Source organism: Panthera uncia, chromosome F1 (genome assembly GCF_023721935.1).
Source record: "Panthera uncia isolate 11264 chromosome F1, Puncia_PCG_1.0, whole genome shotgun sequence".
NCBI classification, from domain to species: Eukaryota; Metazoa; Chordata; class Mammalia; order Carnivora; family Felidae; genus Panthera; species Panthera uncia.
Genome location: NC_064813.1, coordinates 9011665 through 9029686, shown reverse-complemented (window position 1 = coordinate 9029686; position 18022 = coordinate 9011665). Strand labels below are relative to the sequence as shown.

The 18022-nt window shown below is 35.9% G+C and overlaps 1 protein-coding gene across 1 annotated transcript in view; it reads left to right on the top strand.

The window, feature by feature from the left end:
- The window catches only part of FMN2 (formin 2), a 346387-nt gene that overhangs the window by 241220 nt on the left and 87145 nt on the right, over positions 1-18022 (top strand). Inside the window, 1 exon segment of the mRNA XM_049635319.1 lies at positions 2370-2462. Coding sequence (XP_049491276.1) covers positions 2370-2462 — 93 coding nt within the window.

Sequence of the window (18022 nt, the reverse complement as noted above, 5' to 3'; positions counted from 1 at the left end):
AATCATTCCTTTACTCAAGATGTAATTATGAAGTTAGAGGTCATTGAACAGTTTCAGGTTTCTTCTGGATGATTTATTTTATTTTTTTTTTTGTTCATTGCTGAAGTATACTTGATATGCAATGTTATATTAGTTTCAAGTGAACAGCATAGTGATTTAACAATTGTATACATTACTCAGTACTCACCACAGAAATGTTATCTGTGTTATCACCACAGAAATACCATCTGTCACCACACAAGGTTATGACAATATTAGTGACTATATTTCCAATGCTGTTCACTATATCCCTTTGCCTTACTTATTTTATGACTGGAAGATTGTACCTCTTAATCCCCTTCACCTATCGCCCCACCCACCTTTCCTCTGGTAACCATCTGTTTGTTCTCTGTATTTAAGAGTCTTTTGTTGTTGTTCATTTTTTTTTAATTCCATGTGTAAGTAAAATCATATGGTATTTGTCTTCGTATTCTTTCACTTAGCATAATAGCATCTAGGCCAACCCATGTTTTCACAAATGGCAAGATTTCATTCTTTTGATGGCTGAGTCATATTCCACTGCATCTTCTTTATCCATTCTTCTTAAGCTATGAGAAGGAGCATGGATCTGTAAAAGATTGGTGGTGGGAAGCCCAGTTAAGAGGCTTTCTAGTAGCTCAGTGAAGAATGATGAAGGCTTTTGTACCAGCATAGAGCAGGAATGGAGAGCATAGGCAGACATAAGAAGTATCTAGGAGGTAAACAAATAGAATGTGGAGATAAGAAGAGTGAGTCAAGGATAACTCTCCTGCTTTGGTATGAGTTATTTAGGTCAGATGGTGGTACCACCAACAGGAGAATAAAATAAGGGAGGTAGCAAGTCTAGAGAAGGCTGTGATGAGTTCTATTTGAAGATACTGATATGTGTGGAAGCTTAATGTACAAATCTGAAGGTACAAGATACTGGGCTAGAGATGTAGATTGGACAGGCACGAGCTTACAAGAGCCTGCTCCCACAGAGAGTGAGGAGTCCTGGGGAAGGTGGGCAGAGAGAACCCAGCATATGTCTAACTGGTCTTAAATTCTACTAGATATAATTGTCTTTTACGCTTGAGGGGGAGAAATGGGGCTAACAATATAGCCCCCCTGTATTCTGCTTAGATAAACTAATAACCTGGAGGGGAAAGGAAACAGTGTTTTAATAAGAGAAAAATATTTTAAAGAGTGAAATTTCAAAGTCTCCTTGAGAAATTTATTGGCAATCTTACCTTAAGAATTGTAGTGAGAAGTATGTTTTCCTGATTCAGATATTTGTATGTCCTAAGTTTTGTCTTTCAAATATGTGCTTTTTAATTTTGAATTTATTCTCACTATCACCAAAATGGCAGGAATTTCTTCAGAAAATGTCTTAGAAGTAATTCTTAATTAACCCTTGTGGGATCTATAGCCTACTAAGGCATGTATCATGGCATGGGCATACAAAGAAAAGAAACTCTTGAGTCAGATCAGGATCTCATTTATGGACTTGCTACTTATTACCTGTGGGCCTTTCAACAAATAATTGCCATCTTTGAGTCTAACTTTCCTCAGCTATAAAATGGGGTAAATTCCACTTTTATTAACTTATTCTAAAGATTAAATTAAATGATAGGTAATAAGTATCTGTCATGTAATAGATGCTCTTTAATTATTGATTTCCATACTAACATGAGCACCAAAATTGCTATCTGTCGTTTTTCAGAAATACGGATTTCAGTTTGGGAGAAACTTGTATTAGAAGTCAGTTGATAACATTGAGGATAGTAGCAAATACTGACATACTGCTTTATGGTCTGCCAGACACTATTTGAACACTTTATATCTGTTAACTGATTCAGTCCTCATGACAGCCCTGAGAGAGAGAGGCCAGTGCTATCACCATTCTACAAATGAGATTGAGGCTTGGGGCTTAAAGGAGCTTCCTACATTTGCACAGTTTGGCAGTGACCAAACTTGGATTCTTAAGAACCTCTTTTTACAAAAACCCAAAGTGAAGCTGAGATCATAGGCTTCTTATGTCAGTATTTGGATGTTTCCAAAATATGTGTAGAACATATATCAATGAGTGGGGTTATCAGAGGTTTTTAACATCAGCTAATATGTTTTAAAAGTTGATGGAGCACCTGGGTGGATCACTTGGTTAAGAGTCTGACTCTCGATTTCAGCTCAGGTCATGGTTTCTTGGTTGTGAGATCGAGCCCCGTGTCAGACTCTGTCCTGGGCATGGGACCTGCTTAAGATTCTCTCCCTTTACTACTTGTGCTCTCTCTCTGTCTCTCTCTAAAAATATATATATATTACTGTTCCATTAACACTGTGACATTCTAAACAATGTCTCTCTCTAATTTCAGCCTGTGAAGTTGAGGCGGGGAAGGTATACCAGGTATCCTCAAAAGAGCACATCCAGCCTTTCAAAGAAAACATGGAACAATTTATTATTCAAGGTAAATTCTAAAGACACATGTTGCATTTCCCTCCTTTTTCAGCAGAAAGGTAGGTAGATGGCATTTAAAAAAAATATGCATTGGTTTAAAGGGGATTATTTTGACATCACAGAAAAACAAATTATGTTTAATCATGAGTCACACAGCTCTGACAGATGAGCAATTTGGTAAACATACTATTATGGATAATGCTCATTATTTTTGTTTTTTAATGACAGTAAATATCCGATGTTAAAATAGTAACTTTTATCAAGATATTAAAATTTTATGCCCTTTGTGATAGAAAATGAGATATTCTTCTAAGTTTTAACTATGCTTGTGACTTCAGCTCAACTTTGTATTTATTTAGTTTTTGAAAATACTGAATAAAAAAACGCAAAGTATATTGATGTTTTCCAGATCTTCAAAACATTATATTCTACTTTTATAGGATATATAAATACCTCTAGATATTTAACACCTTTTTCCCAGAAGGCTTAAAATGTAATAAATATTATCTTTTGACTCTTCCTGTGACATAAACAAGGGCAGAAAATTTCAGAAGATATTAAAGAAACAAAAAAAATTAAAGAAGAAAAAACTATTTAAAAAGTCTTACCATTTTAAATTCTTGAAATTTACAATTATAGCAAAGCATTTGCTACTCAAAACATTTCTGCTTTGGAATGTGAAGATCAGATTTGTGTCATGCCATGCTCTGGGAAAGTTCTTACTGTCAGGAATTCTCCTAGAGGCTGACATGGCTTGAGACTGAGGCTAAGTACCACTCTGAAGACTGGCTCCATCCTCTGTTTATTAGGCTATAGTTTTTATAGGTTGTTCAAGTGTCATTAATGATGATTTACAATGAATGAGTCACATTGGAATTTGATTAAATGTTAAACACAGCTTTTATTTTTTAGATGGGAAAGTACTATTTAATCACGATCTTAATCAAGATCTTAATCAAGATCATCATGAAGATTGAAACAGAACTTTGGTCAGATTCATAAATCAAAGTGATTGTCATTTCTAAATTCTCAGGTCCTCATGTCTTAGGGTGGAAAATCTCAATAATTCCTAAATAGTCCTTGGGACAAAATCAGAGTCCTGTAGTTACATATTAGAGGACACTGTAAGCTCAGTACTTTCTTAATGATGAATAAAAATGAGTCTTCTTTTCTTCATTAGGTGGGATATTTAGATCAAAATCATGTCATTTGGGAGAAATATAAGGGTAAAGGATGAGGTATTCTTTTTGCTTATATGAAGAAATGAGTCCTGAATTCATTAACTCAGTAAAGAAAGAATGAGTCTTTCTTCATGGCTCTTCTTCCGTCTACTTTCAGTTACCTTTTAATTTCATCTCTGGTCCTGTTCAAATGCTGTATGATTACATGTCATTGAAAAAAAATTTTTGAGTACCTCCATCCACCTAGACATTTAATAGCAGTGAATAAGAAAATGTATATGTCTTAGTAGATCCTACATTATACATTATCCAGAAGACAGTTAATGACAATAGCAAATTCTTTGGAACATCTTATGTAGATCAAATATGTCAAAACGTGGGAGAAAAAAGTTCAGCTTTAAACATGAGTGCCTAAGAGACTCCGAAAAACTGAGAACAAACTGAGGGTTTATGGGGGGTGGGAGGGAGGGATGGGTGGGTGATGGGTATTGAGGGCACCTGTTGGGATGACCACTGGGTGTTGTATGGAAACCCATTTGACAATAAATTTCATAATAAAAAATAAAAATAAAAAGAGTAAACATGAGTGCCTATTAACCTATATTCAATGACATATAATGAAAACAATGGATTCAAAATGTTTCCCTTAAGATAATTTTTTTAGAATGTAGCTATTTTTTTGTCCCATATTCCCTCTTGTTATCATGACAAAATTCTGGAATTAAGCTTATACACTGAAAAATGCATTGCACCTTGGTATAAAAATATATGCCAAACATTTGCTTATAATTAGGCTGTCCTCAATAATAAAATAGTTTTCTTACATTTACCTCTGTGCTCATATTAACTTACATAGGTATTTTAATCTTTTTATATATCCTATCAAAGTCTTTTTTTTTTTAATCCTGTCAAGGTCTTTTTATTTAAAAAAAATTTTTTTTAATGTTTATTTATTTTTGAGACAGAGAGAGACAGAGCATGAACGGGGGAGGGTCAGAGAGAGAGGGAGACACAGAATCTGAAGCAGGCTCCAGGCTCTGAGCTGTCAGCACAGAGCCCGACGCGGGGCTCAAACTCACAGACCGTGAGATCATGACCTGGGCCGAAGTCGGACGCCCAACTGACTGAGCCACCCAGGCGCCCCTGTCAAGGTCTTTTTAAATGTGCCACATTTCAAAGCCTAAAATCTCTCTCCCAACAGTTCAAGAGACTATGCCCAATACTGGTCAAACATTTTTAGTGCATTAGCTCCCACAACGTAATAGAAACATCTCTTATCCTCATAATTCAGCTATTGTGTGGTCTATTGAACACACACTAACAGTCTTTGGATTTTAACTAGCCCTATGTTCCACTGATTCACCCGCTTTGTTACTCCCTATCTGCCTAATTTTTCTCAAGCCAATATTTTATGGACTCTGCTTAAACACCTCTTCTTTGGGAATGTCCTCACCCCTGCTTTAAAAGAGGCAGATTTAAAGAATTGAGTCCTGCCTCTGCAAGGCATTCATGGTTTGTAATGGTGCCAGCAAAGTACCATATTTTGGAGAGTTGACGCTCTCAATTAATAATATTAACACTAATTAAATAATGTTCTCAAATAATGTTCTGAACTCCACCCAACATTATATTGTTTGTAATACTTACTGCTTTCTGCAGTTGTATTATTTATTTGTCCCTCAACAAAGTAAGCTCCATTAAGAAAGCAGTCTTGTTTGGCTTCTTGCTATTCCTATATCTAGAACAGTCCCTACCTGTTGTACCCACTGTCTTGCTCACCTGACAAAACCCAACAACCCTCATCAAGCCCATCTCTTTTCAGTCTCCATATTTGCACTAGAGTAGCTCAACTTTTTTTTTTTTTTTTGAGGGTGGGAGGGTACTTACAACAGCACCAACTGGTATCATCTAAAACCATGACCGCAGACCTGCTGTTGGAACTCATTTCTGTTGAGCACTTCTATAAGATTTTCCTTGTAAACTTGTTTTCTCAGTTTCTGAGTTTTGCTCCTCTGTTCTCTCAAGCCTCCACAGTCTTTCTGTTTTGCTTCCTCATGACTCTGATGATAACCTCATCTTATCCTGTGGTGAGAAAACAGATGCTTTTATACAGAAGCTCCCACACCTTCCCACCACCCCATCTGCAAACCTGGCTGAGGAACTTGGGCTTCATCCTGAATCCTTGGGGAACAGAGGTTTAAAGACTTAAAAAAGTTTATACTGGCAGAATCTGGGAAGGACTCAAGGGAGACAGACCAGACTTTAAGAAGGAAATTGCTTGTAAAATTGTTATGGCAAATTATTAGAGAAATGAGGAGGCCCTGTTCTAAGGACATAATAATGGTCCTGAAGAGAGGACATATTTAAGGGATAACAATAGCATAGATGAGAAATTACTTGGTGACCAAATAAATATGGAGGTGATGCATAGGGTCCAGATTTCAGGTTTGTGTGGTGGGGAGCGGTGGTGTTAATCAGGATAGAGAATAGAAATATAGGAAAAGCTTTGGATGGATAGCATGACCTAAGTGGGCACACAGGTGAATGTTCCCATCAAGCTGGTGGATATCTACCTTGGACATGGCAGAGAGCACAGATGGAGGATTGGACATCATAAACAGGGTGATTATTTGGTGGGTGTGATCACCTAGAAAGATAAAAAAATAGACTCAGGGATAGAATTCTTTAGGAGGGTGCCTTTATAGGATGGACAGAGGAAGCCCCAACAGTTAGTGGTGAGTTAGGTAGAAAGAAAATGAAGAGAGGCTGTTGTGATGGAAGCCAGAGTTAGGAAGAGTTTCAGAAAGGAGGGAGTGATGGAACATTTTTCTTGGATCGGCGTAGATGAAACCAGTTTTCTGAGCTTTTAACATTCAAGAGAAGTGAGGAAGTAGAAGGACACAACTCTGCAACAATTTTTAAAGTTATGTTGGATACTGTAACTGGCATAAGTGTTAGACAACTGTTTAATCAAAGTTACTGAAATTTAGCTTATCTTTAATTTATGTCAACATATGTGATGATTTTATTTTCTGGATGTATTATGAAGAAAACTAATTAGTAATCACCAGACACTTATCTAGCATTTATCTGTCGTTTTTGTTTAATTTTCTTTTGTGCCTCTTCTTTTTTAAGTAGCAGAAAGCAAGAGGAAAGAAAGAAGAGATAAATGAGATCACTAGGGAAGCTCATGCTAAGCTAATATTTCTCTCAGCACTCAGTACACTTCTTCCTTTTTATTTTTCTTCCTTCTGTTTGAATCCAAGTTGTATTATGGACTAAGTGTGCATATGAAAACCATATGCATAGATATAGAGGATCGCCTTTATAGGTATCTGTACATGGGGAGGTTGCTGGGAAAGAAATAGGAGCCTAGTTCTATGTTGTTGGCCTTCACAGCCTTTTTACTCATTTGGCACATTTTGATAAATGTTAATTTTCAAACCCAAGCTCAACTGTTTTTATGGGGACTGAATGGCAAATTAAAGGTCATTTCTCTCCATGCTATTATATGAAGTAAAGTCCTTATTTTATAAATAAGGACTTGATTTTATAAATCAGAAATGGCTGATGAGATTTTTATTAGCCTAACTCTCCATACCTCCACCCCCTCTCTTCCCAAACATTTCTTCCTTAAATGAAGCATAGTAAGTTGAGGCTGAAATGAAGGAATAGGACGGAGGTGAAGGTGCATAAATTTGTAATTACTTACTTATAATTACAAGGGTGTTGAAGCTTCTACTCTCAATATACAATCTTTAGTTTTGGTAATTCTATGATTGAGAATGAAGAAATGGTGAAAGCAGTTGCATTAAGTGTCCCAAAGACTGGGAAGTCTGCCAGAAGTATCTTCTACTGGAAATGGTACCCATGGTGCCCTATAAGCAGCGTTCCATATTCAGGGCGAGTATGTTTGGTGGTGTTTTTATTTCTTTTTCCAAAAATATACTGAGAATTTTTTTTAGTGATGATAAAAGTGTAAAATACATCTAATGTCCGAAGTCTTTCATTGACCATTTACAATTGAAAAACAAACTATTGTCTTTTAAGCACACAATGCTTTACTTATTATTCATATAATAATAGTAATATTAAGCATTAATACCAATTTTGTTGTGCTAAAGAATTAACTGAAGCCCTTTTATTCTCTATGTGATTTAGTTTCATGATTCTTTAGGACAGTCTGAGAAGCCACTATTATCCCCATTTTCTGATCAGAAAACAAAGGCTCAGAGGACTCAGTACTTGACTAAAGTCACACAACAGATGGCAAAGTCATGTTAGAACCAATATCTTCCATAAGAAGCGTTAGCTATATTTTATTTTAATTTAAAAATTATTAAAAATATCATTAGGGGTTCCAAGAGGTAGTGGATAAATGAGTTGTGTAATGTCAGGTGGTGGAAACCATATGCAGAAGAAATCATATGTAGGATATGCAGTTAAACTCAAAAGTCACAGTATCAGAACTGGAAAGTGAGAATACTTCTGCATTCATTCAATATGCATGCAGTGCTTTGTACCAGATAGACAAAGCTCTTTCCCCTGTTGATAAATGATTATTCCTTGTACCCCTCCTGTCACTCTTAACATGGAAGAAGCATGAATTTGAAATGATTCTCTGTAAAGGAGAATAGTCTATATCACCTCTTCTTTCTGAGGGTTAGATTTCCACCAGCCGCAGTCATCCTTTCTGTTGCTGTGGAGGAGAAATGATCAAAGAGCCGCTGAGGAGTGGTGGGAATTGATTCCATATGAGATTTGCTAACAACTGCCTCCTGCATATTTCTAGTTGGATGCTCCCACTGATGCCTCATCTAAACATCTCCATATTGTGTTCCATGTTGTATCCTCTGCACTCAGTACATAGCAGACTTCAAATAAATGTTTATTTCATACATGAAGGAATAAAGGGATGACTTTATCAATCCAGTCAAGTTCCTCAGGTCCTCTGCCCCTCCTGCATTCCCTGTCATTGTCATGGGACTTTGGCTTCATTGTTCATTTTTTAGTGAATAAGTGGAAGAAGCAATTTGTAATATTGCATGCATGTATTATAAAATGTAGGTATATAATGAAATGTCAGTCTTCTTACTATTACTTTCCTCTATTTTAACCAATGTTGTGTTTCATTTCTGTCCTTTCAGAGGTAATTTGTACATACATATGTGTATGTATGTACATAAATAAGCATATAAACTTGTATATTATATATAATTAGTGGTTACAACCTCTACATGTTGCTTTTGTCCCTTGCTTGTTCATTTTTATTATAAAATATTTTATACTTATTTTATATATAATAAACATATATACATGCGTACATATAAATTATAATTTTTTATGTGTTTTATATTCATTTTTATAGAACACAAAAATAAATTTTATTATTATTTTCTATTAAGTATGTTCTATGAAGTTGCCATCAACACTGAATTAATTAACACTGAACCGTTGCTCCTAAAAGCAAATACAAGGTTCAGTTGCATCAAGGCTCTGGTTACATTGGTCTCGTTTTCATCAATCAGTCAATATACAACCTTGTTTGTGTGTGTTCATGTTTTTTTTTTTTAATGGGCTTTATTTTTAATAAGCTTATGTGTTTTCATGTTTGAAGACACCTTATTTAATATACATTGTTGATTCATTAATACTGAACCAACAGCCAGCAGCACCATGAATTGTGCCTGAACCAAGCGTATCTAACACAAGTACTTTCTCTAAGGGATATCACAGCCTCTTTGTGCTTAGGGGCGAGCAGTAGACAGCACCGCAGCACTATGTTTGATGGCCATTTAAAAAAGATAAATTGCCTCCAAAAAACCCCCACAAAAATGCAAAAAAACGTGTCATGATAGACTAAGAAAAGGACACATATTTGTAATATGAGAGCTGAAATAAGCCAGAGCCTGGCCTTGTTCCACCTTTGCTGGGAATGTATGTGTCAGGTGACTCAAACTGTTCACTGTTATGCATATGTCCTTAGATAACTATCCAAGTACTACAAATGTTGATTTAGGAATTAAAATCAATTTTAGTGAGTAGGCAAATTCACAAATACAGAATTCATGAATAATGAGGATCAACTGTGTATGTGGAAGGCATTTATGTGTTATATACATATGACACAAATAAGAATATGATTTTATGAATATGTATGTATATATTATAACCTAAATGAGTCTAAAGAATTATAATGGAATGATTAGCCAGGTATACCCCCTCAAGGAATGTAACATGATGAATATGTCCAGCTCTTCTGTTTGTCCTCCCTCAATCTTATATGCCTCTGTTCTCTTCAGCCATGACCACCATGTTGAATTTTCCATTATCATTTGCACACTTTCTGTTTATACTTTTGCGAAGAATACAAATTGTAACTAATTTATTATTTAGTTGTGCAAACTTATGAACTGTATAAGTGGAATTGTAAGCATTTTCTTCTATAACTTATTTTATTCTCCACTGAACACTGTTCTTGAGATCTTCCATGCTTATGCATATGGCTATATTTCATTAACATTGACTCCATTGTAGGACTACTATATTTCTCCTATTCTTTCCCTTTTTTAGCCAGTACAAAAAATGCTTATACGAATATCTATTTTCCAGACTCATGGTGTATGTAAATACCCTTTTTTTATGGTACAGACCCAAGGGAGCAAAGATTCGCTTGGTCATTGGGAAATGAATCTTCAGTCTAGATAAAGCTAAATTGTTGTAAAATGTGATTAGTTCCAATCTACACTCCTATTGGCAGAGTTCTTGTATCAAATCCTGTGAGCATGTGGTCCTTACATTGGACAAGTCTATTATTTAAAGTGATATCGCATTGTGGTTTTAATTTGTATTTTATTTTTTATGAGGAGTTAGTATATTTTCATGTTGCTTCTTCTATGAAATGCATTTTGAGTCTTTTGGCTGTTTTTCTGTAAATTATTTCTCTGTCTCTTACTTATTGAATTATTAGTGATTCTTTATATTTTTAGGGTATTAAAGTGTTGCAAACTTTGGAGCTTCTCTTTTCACTTTTCTTTACTGACTTGATAAACAGAAGGTCTTTATTTCTATGTCATATTTCTCAACCTGTTCCTTGATGAAATATGATTTTTGCCTTAAGAAATCTTTCCATGTTACAAGTTTATAGAAAGACTGTTTTAGATTGTCCTATAAAAATGTTTTAGTTTTACTTTGAAATTTAACCCTTAATATATCTGATTTTTATGTATGTATAGAATTGATTTTTATGTATGGCCTTTAAAAGTCAAATTTAATTTTTTACATAGATAATATTATGTTGTTTTAGTCATTTAGTACCATGTAATGAATATGCCATCCCCTCTTTTCTAAAATACAGTACCATTGTATCATGTACAAATTTTCCATATATATATATATATATATATATTCGACATATATATATATATATATTCGACATATATATATATACACACACATACATATATATATTTATATTCCATATATATTTTTCCCATATATATATGTGTGTGTGTGTGTGTGTGTGTGTGTGTGTGTTTCCTGGGTTTTCTCTATATGATTGCATTAACCTATTTCTAATATTATTCTTCATAACAAAACCTGTTACTATCTTATTTATTATAGCTTTCTAATACTACTTAAAATGTGGTCACATTAAATTCCCATTTTCTTTAGGAGACTTATGCCTCTTCTTGTTAATTTATTCAATATAATTTTGGAATCAAGTTGTCAAGTTCCACCAAAAAAATCTATTAGGATTTTGACGCGATTACATAGGCTATACATCAGATTCGGGAGAACTGACATCTTACTATATTGAATCTATGAACACGATAAAGACTGGCGTCTATTTATGCCTCCTTTAAAGTTGGTATAAAAATTTCTATAATTTTCCTTAAGGTCTTTACATAGGTTTTTTTTTTAATAGTATATTCCTAAAGACCTTATTTTTTACTATAATACATTTTGTGAATCACATTTATTATTATTATTATCTGAGGATAAATAAAATTCAAATAACTACTGTATAAAGCTGTCACATCCTAGAAACTTGCTAAACTCAATAATTAGTAATTTGTGAATTTTACAATTTTCTCATAGAGATCACTGCAAATAATCACCATTTTATTTCTTAGTTTCTTTTTTCTGACTGTGTTCACTGGCTTGTCCCTTCAGTGTTACATGGACAGAAAGCATGGAAATGTCCTATTACAAAGACATATGGTTAAAGGAATGGAGAGACTGACTTTGTAAATACATTACCACCAACTGATTGATGGTTTTCTTTTCATTCAACATTTCCTCTCTACTACATTGCAAATTGTATTTTGTGCCTTAATTCTTTTAATATATACCTTGGGTATTTCAACAGGGTTCTTTAACAAAATCTAAGATTTAAAATAATACAGTCCCTAGAGTTAAACTCTAACCTCACCCATTTATACTTACATGCCATTCTTTTCCAATGTTTTTGTATCATCTTATGTTTTTTATAACCAATACCATTTTCTTTGCTCGCCATACCCTCATGCTTCCTTCTAAACCTTCCTTCTAAGATGATTTTTCATCTCTTTGAAGTATACTCTTTGAAAGTTCCTTTGTGGGGGAAGAGCACCTGAGTGACTCAGTTGGTAGGGTGTCCAACTTTTGGATTCACCTCAGATCACGATCTCATGGTTTGTGGGTTCAGAACCCATGTCAGGCTCTGTGCTGACAGTGTAGAGTCTGCTTGGGATGCTCCCTCTCCCTCTCTCTCTGGCTCTCCCCTGCTTGCTTGCTCACTCTCTCTAAAAATAAATAAACTTAAAAAAATTTTTTAAGTTACTTTGGTATGAGACTGGGTTGTAGACTCTTTTCTGGTCTGTGTAGAAGTGTACATCACACTTACTTTGGAGAGACATGTCTGCTAATCATAAAAAATCTGGGCTGAAAATAAATTCCTCTCAGGAGTCTGGGTGCCTTAGACTCTTCCCTAAATGGGTTGGCAACTCTGCTTTGGTCCAATTTTTGTGTCTTTGTTTCTAATCTAACTTTTCTCTCAGGCTCTTATATGTTTCCTATTTCTCTTTATGTTTGTTTTGGCTAATCATCCGGGGACACTACCAACCAAGAACTATTTTAAAATAAATTTTTGCCGTGCATTTTAGAATCACATATTGTGGATTGAGACCCAATGCAGAGTGATTGCCCATTTGGGATTATGGATTCTTATGTGAGAGGGCTTTCCCTCCCATCCGGAGCCAAAGAGAGATGGACATCTTTACTTCAATGTCTACTTTAGTGATGTGTAATACTTTTCAGTTTCCTCCTCACTGAGGGGGTGTCTCTTTAGACTCCTTGAAAAATTCTAGTCCAGTTCAATATTTCCCTGTATGGCCATTCAAACTACAGCTCTAAGTTGCTGGGTTTAGCAAAAGTTGATGTTCCTAATGCAGGGGCTGTTTATACCCCTTTGGAACCTTGCTCCTGTTTGTTTTTATGGCCTCAGAGAATTTTCCTTATTTTCTAGCCAATTCAGCCATGCATTCAAGTTTACTTTCATTGGGTATCTTTGTGCTTTGTTGTGAAACTTTGTGGTATCTGGTCCTTAGTATGGTTGAAAATAGAGGTCTATCTTGAATTTTTTCTTTTTCTTTTTTTTAATGAAATTTATTCTCAAATTGGTTTCCATACAACACCCAGTGCTCATCCCAAAAGCTGCCCTCCTCAATACCCATCACCCACCCCCACTCCCTCCCACCCCCCATCAACCCTCAGTTTGTTCTCAGTTTTTAAGAGTCTCTTATGCTTTGGCTCTCTCCCTCTCTAACCTCTTTTTTTTTCTTCCCCTCCCCCACGGACTACTGGTAAGTTTCTCAGGATCCACATAAGAGTGAAACCATATGGCATCTATCTTTCTCTCTATGACTTATTTCACTTAGCATCACGCTCTCCAGTTCCATCCACATTGCTACAAAAGACCATATTTCATTCTTTCTCATTGCCACGTAGTACTCCATTGTGTATATAAACCACAATTTCTTTATCCATTCATCAGTTGATGGACATTTAGGCTCTTTCCATAATTTGGCCGTTGTTGAAAGTGCTGCTATAAACATGGGGATATAAGTGCCCCTATGCATCAGCACTCCTGTATCCCTTGGGTAAATTCCTAGCAGTGCTACTGCTGGGTCATAGGGTAGGTCTATTTTTAATTTTTTGAGGAATCTCCACACTGTTTTCCAGAGTGGCTGCACCAGTTTGCATTCCCACCAACAGTGCAAGAGGGTTCCCATTTCTCCACATCCTCTCCAGCATCTGTAGTCTCCTGATTTGTTCATTTTGGCCACTCTGACTGGCGCGAGGTGATATCTCAGTGTGGTTTTGATTTGCATTTCCCTGATGAGGAGTGACGTTGAGTATCTTTTCATGTGCCTGTTGGCCATCTGGATGTCTTCTTTAGAGAACTGTCTATTCATGTCTTCTGCCCATTTCTTCACTGGATTATTTGTTTTTCAGGTGTGGAGTTTGGTGAGCCCTTTATAGATTTTGGATACTAGCCCTTTATCTGATATGTCATTTGCAAATATCTTTTCCCATTCCGTTGGTTGCCTTTTAGTTTTGTTGATTGTTTCCTTTGCTGTGCAGAAGCTTTTTACCATCATGAGGTCCCAATAGTTCATTTTTGCTTTTAATTTCCTTGCCTTTGGGGATGTGTCAAGTAAGAAATTGTTGCAGCTGAAGTCAGAGAGGTCTTTTCCTGCTTTCTTCTCTAGGGTTTTGATGGTTTCCTGTCTCACATTCAGGTCCTTTATCCATTTTGAGTTTGTTTTTGTGAATGGTGTAAGAAAGTGGTCTAGTTTCATCCTGCCTATTGCTGTCCAGTTCTCCCAGCACCATTTGTTAAAGAGACTGTCTTTTTTTCCAATGGATGTTCTTTCCCGCTTTGTCAAAGATGAGTTGGCCATACGTTTGTGGGTCTAGTTCTAGGATTTCTATTCTATTCCATTGGTCTATGTGTCTGTTTTTGTGCCAATACCATGTTGTCTTGATGATTACAGCTTTGTAGTAGAGGCTAAAGTCTGGGATTGTGATGCCTCCTGCTTTGGTCTTCTTCAAAATTACTTGGGCTATTCAGTGTCTTTTGTGGTTCCATACAAATTTTAGGATTGCTTGTTCTAGCTTCAAGAAGAATGCTGGTGCAATGTTGATTGGGATTGCATTGAATGTGTAGATAGCTTTGGGTAGTATAGACATTTTAACAATATTTATTCTTCCAATCCATGAGCATGGAATGTTTTTCCATTTCTTTATATCTTCTTCAGTTTCATTCATAAGCTTTCTATAGTTTTCAGCATACAGATCTTTTACATCTTTGGTTAGGTTTATTCCTAGGTATTTTATACTTCTTGGTGCAATTGTGAATGGGATCAGTTTCTTTATTTGTCTTTCTGTTGCTTCATTATTAGTGTATAAGAATGCAACTGATTTCTGTACATTGATTTTGTATCCTGAGACTTTGCTGAATTCATGTATCAGTTCTAGCAGACTTTTGGTAGAGTCTACCGGATTTTCCATGTATAATATCATGTCATCTGCAAAAAGTGAAAGCTTGACTTCATCTTTGCCAATTTTGATGCCTTTGATTTCCTTTTGTTGTCTGATTGCTGATGGCTAGCACTTCCAACACTATGTTAAACAACAGCGGTGAGAGTGGACATCCCTGTCGTGTTCCTGATCTCAGGGAGAAAGCTTTCAGTTTTTCCCCATTGAGGATGATATTAGCTGTGGGTTTTTCATAAATGGCTTTTATGATGTTAAGTTATGTTCCTTCTAGCCCGCCTTTTTCAGGGTTTTTATTAAGAAAGGATGCTGAATTTTGTCAAATGCTTTCTCTGCATCAATTGACAGGATCATATGGTTCTTGTCTTTTCTTTTATTAATGTGATGTATCACATTGATTGATTTGCGAATGTTGAACCAGCCCTGCATCCCAGGAATGAATCCCACTTGATCATGGTGAATAATTATTTTTATATGCTGTTGAATTCGATTTGCTAGTATCTTATTGAGAATTTTTGCATCCATATTCATCAGGGATATTGGCCTGTAGTACTCTTTTTTTGCTGGGACTCTGTCTGGTTTAGGAATCAAAGTAATGCTGGCTTCATAGAATGAGTCTGGAAGTTTTCCTTCCCTTTCTGTTTTTTGGAACAGCTTGAGAATGAAAGGTATTATCTTTGCTTTATATGTCTGGTAGAATTCCCCAGGGAAGCCATCTGGTCCTGGACTCTCATTTGTTGGGAGATTTTTGATAACTGATTCAATTTCATGACTAGTTATGGGTCTGTTCAAATTTTCTATTTCTTCCTGTTTAAGTTTTAGAAGTGTGTAGGTGTTTAGGAACTTGTCCATTTCTTCCTGGTTGTCCAGTTTGTTGGCATATAATTTTTCATAGTATTCCCTGATAATTACTTGTATTTCTGACGGATTGGTTGTAATAATTACATTTTCATTCATGATGTTATCTATTTGGGTCATTTCCCTTTTCTTCTTGAGAAGCCTAGCTAGAGGTTTATCAATTTTGTTTATTTTTTCAAAAAACCAACTCTTGGTTTCATTGATCTGCTCTACAGTTTTTTTAAACTCTATATTGTTTATTTCTGCTCTGATCTTCATTATTTCTCTTCTTCTGCTTGTTTTGGGGTGTCTTTGCTGTTCTGCTTCTATTTCCTTTAGGTGTGCTGTTAGATTTTGTATTTGGGATTTTTCTTGTTTCTTGAGATAGGCCTGGATTGCAATGTATTTTCCTCTCAGGACTGCCTTTGCTGCATCCCAAACTGTTTGGATTGTTGTATTTTCATTTTCATTTGTTTCCATATATTTTTAAAAAAAATTTTTTTTAATGTTTATTCATTTTAGAGACAGAGAGAGACAGAGCATGAATGGAGGAAGGTCAGAGAGAGAGGAAGACACAGAATCTGAAACAGGCTCCAGGCTCTGAGCTGTCAGCACAGAGCCCAACGTGGGGCTCGAACTCACGGACCACGAGATCATGACCTGAGCCGAAGTTGGTCACCCAACCGAGCCACCCAGGCGCCCCCCCACCATATATTTTTTAATATCTTCTCTAATTGACTGGTTGACCCATTCATTCTTTAGTAGGGTGTTCTTTAACCTCCATGCTTTTGGAGGTTTTCCAGGCTTTTTCCTGTGGTTGATTTCAAGCTTCATAGCATTGTGGTCCGAAAGTATGCATGGTATGATCTCAATTCTTGTATATTTATGAAGGGCTGTTTTGTGACCCAGTACGCGATCTATCTTGGAGGATGTTCCTTGTGCACTCGAGAAGAAAGTATATTCTGTTGCTTTGGGATGCAGAGTTCTAAATATATCTGTCAAGTCCATCTAGTCCAATGTATCATTCAGGGCCCTTGTTTCTTTATTAACCGTGTGTCTAGATGATCTATCCATTGTTGTAAGTGGAGTATTAAAGTCCCCTGCAATTACCACATTCTTATCAATAAGTTTGCTTGTGTTTGTGAGTAATTGTTTAATATATTTGGGGGCTCCCGTATTCGGTGCATAGACATTTATAATTGTTAGCTCTTCCTGATGGATAGACCCTGTATTATTATATAATGCCCTTCGTCTTTTGTTACAGCCTTTAAATTTAGTTTGTCTGATATAAGTATGGTTACTCCAGCTTTCTTTTGACATCCAGTAGCATGATAAATAGTTCTCCATCCCCTCACTCTCAATCTGAAGGTGTCCTCAGGTCTAAAATGAGTCTGTTGTAGACAGCAAATGGATGGGTCTTGTTTTTTTATCCATTCTGATACCCTATGTCTTTTGGTTGGAGCATTTAGTCCATTTACATTCAGTGTTATAGAAAAATATGGGTTTAGAGTTATTGTGATGTCTCTAGGTTTCATGCTTATAGTGATGTCTCTGGTACTTTGTCTCACAGAATCCCCCTTAGGATCTCTTGTAGGGCTGGTTTAGTGGTGATGAATTCCTTCAGTTTTTGTTTGTTTGGGAAGACCTTTATCTCTCCTTCTATTCTAAATGACAGACTTGCTGGATAAAGGATTCTCGGCTGCATATTTTTTCTGTTCATCACATTTAACATTTCCTGCCATTCCTTTCTGGCCTGTCAAGTTTCAGTAGATAGATCCGTCACTAGTCTTATCGGTCTCCCTTTATATGTTAGAGCGTGTTTATCCCTAGCTTCTTTCAGAATTTTCTCTTTATCCTTGTATTTTGCCAGTTTCACTATGATACGTTGTGCAGAAGATCGATTCAAGTTATGTCTGAAGGGAGTTCTCTGTGCCTCTTGGATTTCAATGACTTTTTCCTTCCCCAGATCAGGGAAGTTCTCAGCTATGATTTCTTCAAGTACACCTTCAGT